At 54.0% G+C, this 6988-nt stretch overlaps 1 protein-coding gene across 1 annotated transcript; it reads left to right on the top strand.

Annotated features, from left to right (window-relative positions):
* The first annotated feature begins 1336 nt into the window (after positions 1-1336).
* Serpina11 (serpin family A member 11) lies at positions 1337-6488 on the top strand. The gene is made up of 4 exons (XM_048362530.1): positions 1337-1979; positions 3523-3796; positions 4487-4634; positions 6285-6488. Exons 1-4 carry the CDS (start codon positions 1337-1339, stop codon positions 6486-6488), a joined length of 1269 nt encoding a protein of 422 aa, XP_048218487.1.
* The last annotated feature ends 500 nt before the right edge of the window (positions 6489-6988 follow it).

Below are 6988 nucleotides of genomic sequence, written 5' to 3'. Positions count from 1 at the left end.
AAGAATCTGCTGAAGTGCGGCCCCCTGGCTTCAGAGGACTGCTGAGTTTGATCTCTGGCATTTCTTGATTTGTAGAAACGTGGTCTGTTCTTTCTCTTTATGTTTCTATTAACACATGGGTCTACTTTTAAAAAAGTCTTAACTAAATATACATGTAATGACCTTCTTTTCAAGCAAGATCAATTTTCAGGTCCTTAGGCTAGGAGTTCAGTTGATTAACTCGGAGCACACACAATTCAGCCTGTGCGGATGGGGTTTCCAGCTCACTGCGTCAGCGACGACAGAGGTTTCAGTCCTTACACAGGGGAGCGAGCGCCTGCCACAGGGGATAGCACCAGGTGTGGTAGTGCACCCCTGCCATCCCAGCACTTGGGATGCTGCGGATTCCAGACAAGCCTGGGCTGCATAGTGTGACTGACCCTGTCTCAGAGAAGGACGGATTGGCAGAGGTGGGATGGAGACAGAGGTGATCTCCCTCACTCCCCTCTCAGGATCCGTTAGCCCAGGTGTCCTCTTCTACGCAGTCTTTAAGGCCAATGACTGCCCATATCCCAGCTAACGAAATACCGAAAAGCAGAGGACACTCCTGTCTTGCTTAAGAAATAACTGGTATTTTAAAATATCATCCTCTTTCTTCTTCTATCTTTCCTCCCTCCTCCCTCCCTCCCTTCCTTCTTCTTTCTTTATTTTTGTTCCGGTGCTGAGGCTAGACTCCAAGGACTCACACACGATAGGCAAGTGTCCAAGTGTTCTAGCGCTGAGCTACCCCCTCAGTACCCCACCTCTTCCGTTCTCCATAGCCGTGGCTGGGTATCCAAGCATCACGTGTCACGGCATCCAGAACATTCGTTACCCAGCACTCTTCTCCACTTGCAACCCCATGCCTGTTTGTCCATTTCACTGTTACCTGCGGCCTCGGCCTGCGCTTAGGCTCTGCGGTCGGGAGTGACGTTTACTTCTTTTTCCCAGTTGGATGCTCAGGGCTCAGTTCGCTCCTTGAGCCAGACAGATCTTTGGATATTATGCACAATTGAGAGAGTGCTTGAGAAGAAGAAACAAGCAAGAAAACAGAAGGAAGGTGACAAGAAGGGAGGGGGAAGGAGAGAAGGAAGACAGGAGAGAGAGGAGGGAGGGAGGGAGGGAAGAGAGACTGGGCTTTTTACATAGCTCAGAGTCTTTTACTCTACATGTTCTATCACCATGTGGGGCAGATTAGAGGCCTCTGCTCTGATGAAAGCCTCGGACAAAGACTTCTACAGTCCTAACCACCCACCCGCGGGGAGGAAGAAGGTTATTTATGAAGGTGGATGAGTGTTTGCCATCTTGCTTTCAGAGAATGAGTCCAACATGGCCGTGGTTGCTGGGAGCCGGGATCCTGGCCTCTGTCCATTGTCAGCCTTTCCCTGCCCAGGGGGAGAAGAATCTGGGGCACCCCCCGACCCCCCAGCCTGACGCCTCGGAACCACTGCCTGCCTACCTCAAAGTCACACCCACCATCACCAGCTTTGCCTTGCGTTTGTACAAGCAGCTGGCGGCGGGCACCCCGGGAAACATCCTCTTCTCCCCCGTGAGCCTCTCCAGCACCTTGGCCCTGCTTTCCCTTGGGGCCCACGCGGACACCCCAACTCAGATCCTGGAGGGCCTGGGCTTCAACCTCACAGAGACCCCAGCTGCCGACATCCACCGAGGCTTCCAGAGCCTCCTGCGCACCCTGGACCTGCCCAACCCCAAACTGGAGCTGAACGTGGGAAACTCCTTGTTCCTCGACAAGGCCCTCAAGCCCCAGCGGCGCTTCCTGGACAGCAGCCAGGAGCTGTACGGGGCTGTCGCCTTTTCTGCCAACTTCACGGAGCCCGCCACCACGGGGAGGCAGATCAACGGCTTCGTGAGGAAGCAGACGTATGGGCGGGTCTCCGACTGCCTCCAGGAGTTCGGCCGAGACACCGTCCTGGTTCTTGTGAACTTCTTCTTCTTCAAAGGTGAGTGAGGGCCTCAGATGGCAGATTCGGCCAGTGATCGCCGGCAGGCCCTGCCCAGCCGCCTGGGACTCCGTGGGACTGGGGGGGATAAGTAACGCAGCGACACAGCTCAGGGAGGCCGTGATGCTCTTCTCTGTTCCTATGGGTGCCACGACACCCATCTGGGGTTGGGGAGCAAAGGAAAGGCTCCTGGTAACGGAGGCATCGACACGCTGAGTGAGGTGGACAAGCTCGGGCAAAGAGGCTGTGGAAGAGATGAGCGAGGAGGGCTGAGGCCGGGTGAAGGTCTATGAGAAAGAGACACCCTTGCGTGGAGAAAGAACTTGAAGCGATGTTAGTTGGATGGGACATACGACGCGCTAAAAGTTGCTTAGAGAGAATGTCAAGAGTTGAAATATGGGCACACCTAGGGGCCAGGCTGAGGATATCAACAGACCTAAAGAACTTCCCTGTAGACTTAAACCACAGCACGACAGCAGCACATCAACTTTAGAAGGATTGTCACGGTACAGCCTGTAATCTCAGCTACTCGAGGGGATGAATCCTGGACTTTAAACAAAACTATACAATATAGTGAAACCCTGGAGAGAGAGAGAGAGTGGGGGGGGAGGGCAGGGAGGAGATGGAGGGACAGACAAGGAAGGAAGGAAGGAAGGAAGGAAGGAAGGAAGGAAGGAAGGAAGGAAGGAAGGAAGGAAGGAAGGATGGAAGGAAGGAAGGAAAGGAGGGAGGGAGGGGAGGGAGGGAGGGGAGGGAGGGAGGGAGGGAGGAAGGAAGGAAGGAAGGAAGGAAGGAAGGAAGGAAGGAAGGAAGGAAGGAAGGAAGGAAGGAAGGAAGAAAAGGAGGGAGAGAGGGGGAAGGAAGGGAGGGAAGGAGGGAGGAAGGGAGGAAGGAAGGAAGAAAGGAAGTGAGGGAGGGAGGAAGGAAGGAAGGAAGGAAGGAAGGAAGGAAGGAAGGAAGGAAGGAAAGAAGGAAGGAAGGAAGGAAGGAAGGAAGGAAAGAAGGGAGAAAAATCACTCTGTTTACCATCTGGTTTTGAGGGGAGTGAAGGGGGAAAGAGGAGACAGGTTACAGTTTGCTCAAAGTGGTGTGCAAAGTAAGTATAATGGTAGCCCCGAGTGAACCTGAAGCATTTGTCCAGTTGTCTAGAGGTGTCTGGGCAAAGAGAATCTATCTAGCGAGGCTGCCAATATGCCTCAAATTGGGAGGCTGAAGCACATTCACAAAGACTCTATTCCCTCGTCTCTGGTAGGGAGACATGTTGCACAAAGACATGTCGCCTATTAATTTCTGTGACAAGCCAGACTTCATGGCTCACGAGGTGGATGGTTTAGCAGATGGAAATCCTTTCTGTGGCCTCTTATTCAGGAGTTAGTGCTTCCCAAATAGAACAAGTCTGTGGGCTCTGAGAGCTCTGGCCAGTCCCTCCCGGCTCTACCCACGTACTTCTTCCCCTCGTCTCGGAGTCCCCCTCCCCAGCGAGGCTGTTCCCGAGCTGCTCTCGGCCTGGGTGCTCACAGCCCTGTGGCTTCTGTGCCCTCAGCGAAGTGGAAGCATCCTTTCGATGGCTACCAGACCCGGAAGCAGGACAGCTTCCCCGTGGACGGGAAGCCCCCGCTCCGCGTGCCCATGATGCAGCAGAGGGAGATGCACAGGTTCCTCTACGACCAGGAGGTGGCGTGCACCGTCCTCCAGATAGAGTACAGCGGCCCGGCGCTGCTGCTGCTGGTCCTCCCCGACCCTGGGAAGATGCGGCAGGTGGAGGCCGCCATGCGGCCCGAGACCCTGAGGAGGTGGAGCCGACCCTCACGGCCCAGGTGGGTGCCACGTGGAAGGGCGTCCGCCATGTTTGCTCCTGCGCTGGAGCAGGTCCTGATCCGCTCCTGCTCCAAGAGCTCCGCGGGCCGGTGGGCTCGCTGCTCTGCCCTTCACTAGCTCTGTTGCCGGGCGATGTTTCACTTCCTTGAGAGTGTGCAGATAAGGACAGAAGGCTTCCTTAACACACACCTCACCCCCATCTTGCTATACTTCCACCACATTTGCATTTGCATTTCCCTTCTTGTCCTCCCCGTCTTCTGACTCCAATTGTGTCCCCCAAGAGCCCCCTTCAGTAGACAGACTCGAGAGTTGAGCTGGCAGAACTTGCTGATGAATAGGGCAAGCGGCATTTACTTCACACCACAGCATGTGTGTTCGCCCGGTTAATCCCTGTCAATCGACACCTAGCTGGACTCTGCCACCTAGAAAGCCTGCCACGAAGGTGGCTAAGTTGGTGGGGACAGTCGGCTGTGCCCGGAGATGTCTCCGATCCAGCCACGGAACAGGCCATGGAGTTTGGATCAAGGGGGGTTGTGTGTTGTAGTGTGATATTCTGTTGTGGAAGACTGTGGGCGCCCCAGGCTGGCAGCCCTTGCTGTCTCTCCCATGGCACGGGCTGCCCGGCAGACAGAGCACCTGCAGCACGTGTAACCAGACGGAACCTTCCCCGTGTCTGATTTTCTCTCCAGTCTGTTGGATTTGCACTTGCCAAGGTTTTCAATTTCTGGAACCTATAACCTGGAAGAGATCCTTTCCCAGATTGGCCTGAGCAACCTGTTCAGTGTGGGAAGTGACCTGTCAGGAGTCATGGGGCAGCTCAACAAAACCATCTCTCGGGTAAGGCGACGAGTGTGGCTAGAGGGCAAGGGTTGTTCTCTCCCCTCACGGTATGCCGCTGAAGACCACGCTCCCCGCTTGTTCCAGGACACCTCCACGCTACAGTAAAGGACTATGCACAGGGTAGATGCTTATTCTAGATCGTTTGTCGAGATGGAATTTTCCCAGGTATTGGGGTAGGTTTATTTTTGTTCCCAATACTTTCTCCTGGGGCAGCTATGGAGCTCTGTTTTCATTATAGTTGTAGAGGGCTGTGGGGTGTGAGCAGCAAGTGTATCAGTCCGCTTTCCTGAAGTAACAAACATCCCTGAATCTCAGCACATGAAATTATATCCTTCTCATGTTGCATGTCAGGAATAGGTCACTACCATCAGCTGTAAGCGAGCTTCTGGTGACTTCTTCCTGCCTGGATGGAGGTCAAGGGGAAAGCTGCTGTTTGGAACATACCATTCTCAGAGGAGAGGTGGGAAAGCAAGAGAAAATGTACGGAGGCTCTTAACTCGTCTCCCCTGTGGCCTCTGTCATGGCCACTGTCATACGACTGGCTAAAACAAGTCCCACTTTCAAGACAGTCAGCAATGGGGGCATGTAAGTCAAGTGGAATGGGTAAGGACTGATAACCCTCTACCAAGAAGAGAATCGATGGTTGGGGACAATTGAATTATTATTCAATCTTTTATAGGAAGGAAGGCAGCAAAGGTTTGGTTATCTTTCTTATTTGGGGATAGAATTGCTCATTGCCATTGGACTGTTTGCTAGGGACTTTATTCTCTCTTCTCTTTGGAAACGAGCAACTGGGAGTGGAGTGCCTAACCAGGGCCATCATGTGTGTGTATGTGTGCATACACGTGTGTGTGCACATGTGTGTGAGGGTAAGTGCACACACATGCCTGCTCTGTGTGTGCATATGTGTGTGCACTTGTGTGTGAATGCATACATGCCTGCTCTGTGTGTGTGCATATGTGCATATGTGTGTGCACTTGTGTGTGAGTGCATACATGCCTGCTCTGTGTGTGTGTGTGTGCGTGTGTGTGTGTGTGTGTGTGTGTGTGTGTGTGTGTGTAGGGAGGGAGAGGAACAAAGAAAAACTAGGTCAGCTTTTTAAAGACATTTTTTTCCACAGGAGCCTTGGCTGCTACAGTTACCTTTTCACAGAGCCTTTTAGAAAGAAAAGGGGGTGTCAAGGCTCGCTCTTTCAACCTCTTTCAGAGCGTCAGAATCCTTTATCCCCAGGAAGTTGCACGGCCTGACTTCACCAAGCTCATTTAGAACAATCGCTGTAGGTTGGTGAGTCATTTTAAAGGCAACAGGCGTGAGTCAGAGTGAGATCAAATGCAGCTCCTAGGGAAGCCGAGACACACAGGTTCCGGAAAAGGCTCCTGCAGGTGGCTGCTGGGTTTGCCGCCTGAGGAATACTCAGCGCCCCCAGGCTACATTGTCCTCCTGCCCAAGCGCACTCATTACCCCTGGGAGGGAGAGGAAATGGAGAGGTGGAAGAGGAGCACGAGGTAAGGGCTGGGCTTGTGTCCTAGACCGACAGGGCCCACGGGCCCAGATGTGGTTCTGTTCCATCCCCCCCAGTGCAGCAAAGACGTAACCTTTGCCATGGAAGCCCTGGCGTCACCGCAGCCTGTCTGGCTTCTCTCCTAGGTGTCCCACACGGTGGTGATGGACATGAATGAGAAAGGGACGGAGGCGGGGGCGGCCTCCGGCCTCCTCTCCCAGCCCTTGCCTCTGAATGTGACGTGGACACCGCGTGCCCAGTTCAACAGGCCTTTCTTGCTGCTTCTTTGGGAGGTGACCACCCAGAGTCTACTCTTTCTGGGGAAAGTGGTCAACCCTGTTGCAGGGTGACTGTGATGAGGAGCTAGGGGTGTCTTTTCTACCCAACCGAACAGAAAAGCCAGCCCCCGCCTGTGTGGTGGGGACCCTCGGCGGCCAGAGCATCCGTGTGCAGATTCTAATAAAGCCGGCATTGGGGCCTCTGAGCACTGAGAACCTGTGTTTGTGATGCGGAGCTGCTTCCAGCCATTCACCCCCATCACCGCCTCACCTGGTGCTAGATGAGAAAACCTCCTTCAGGTTCAGGCGCCCACCACCAGTGCCACCCCTCTTGTAGATAGTTGCAGAGTGTCCTCTGGGTAGGGGACACGAGGAGGAATGAACGAGTATGCTCCTTCACAGTGATGGCCTGGGCGGACGGCCAAGTGAAGCCTTCCTACGGGGGTCATCACCGAGATGTTGAGAACGGCATGCTGGGAAGAGGGGACCTGGGTCAGGCTAATGCCATCGTAACTCAGCAAAGGCAAACAAGGAAAGAGCACGGGAGCCAAGAGCCACCCCCAGATCACCCC

The sequence above is a fragment of the Perognathus longimembris genome, chromosome 14 (assembly GCF_023159225.1).
Source record: "Perognathus longimembris pacificus isolate PPM17 chromosome 14, ASM2315922v1, whole genome shotgun sequence".
NCBI classification, from domain to species: Eukaryota; Metazoa; Chordata; class Mammalia; order Rodentia; family Heteromyidae; genus Perognathus; species Perognathus longimembris.
The sequence above is the reverse complement of the archived record's forward strand: the minus strand, read 5'-3'. Positions and strand labels throughout refer to the sequence as shown.

What these genes read in the sequence shown, in the direction of transcription:
- Serpina11 (XM_048362530.1), top strand. Translation starts at nt 1,337, where the DNA reads ATGAGTCCAACATGGCCGTGGTTGCTGGGAGCCGGGATCCTGGCCTCT. An exon ending in GAACTTCTTCTTCTTCAAAG is followed by an intron (nt 1,980 to 3,522) that starts GTGAGTGAGGGC and finishes CTGTGCCCTCAG; the next exon opens with CGAAGTGGAAGCATCCTTTC. An exon ending in AGCCGACCCTCACGGCCCAG is followed by an intron (nt 3,797 to 4,486) that starts GTGGGTGCCACG and finishes TTTTCTCTCCAG; the next exon opens with TCTGTTGGATTTGCACTTGC.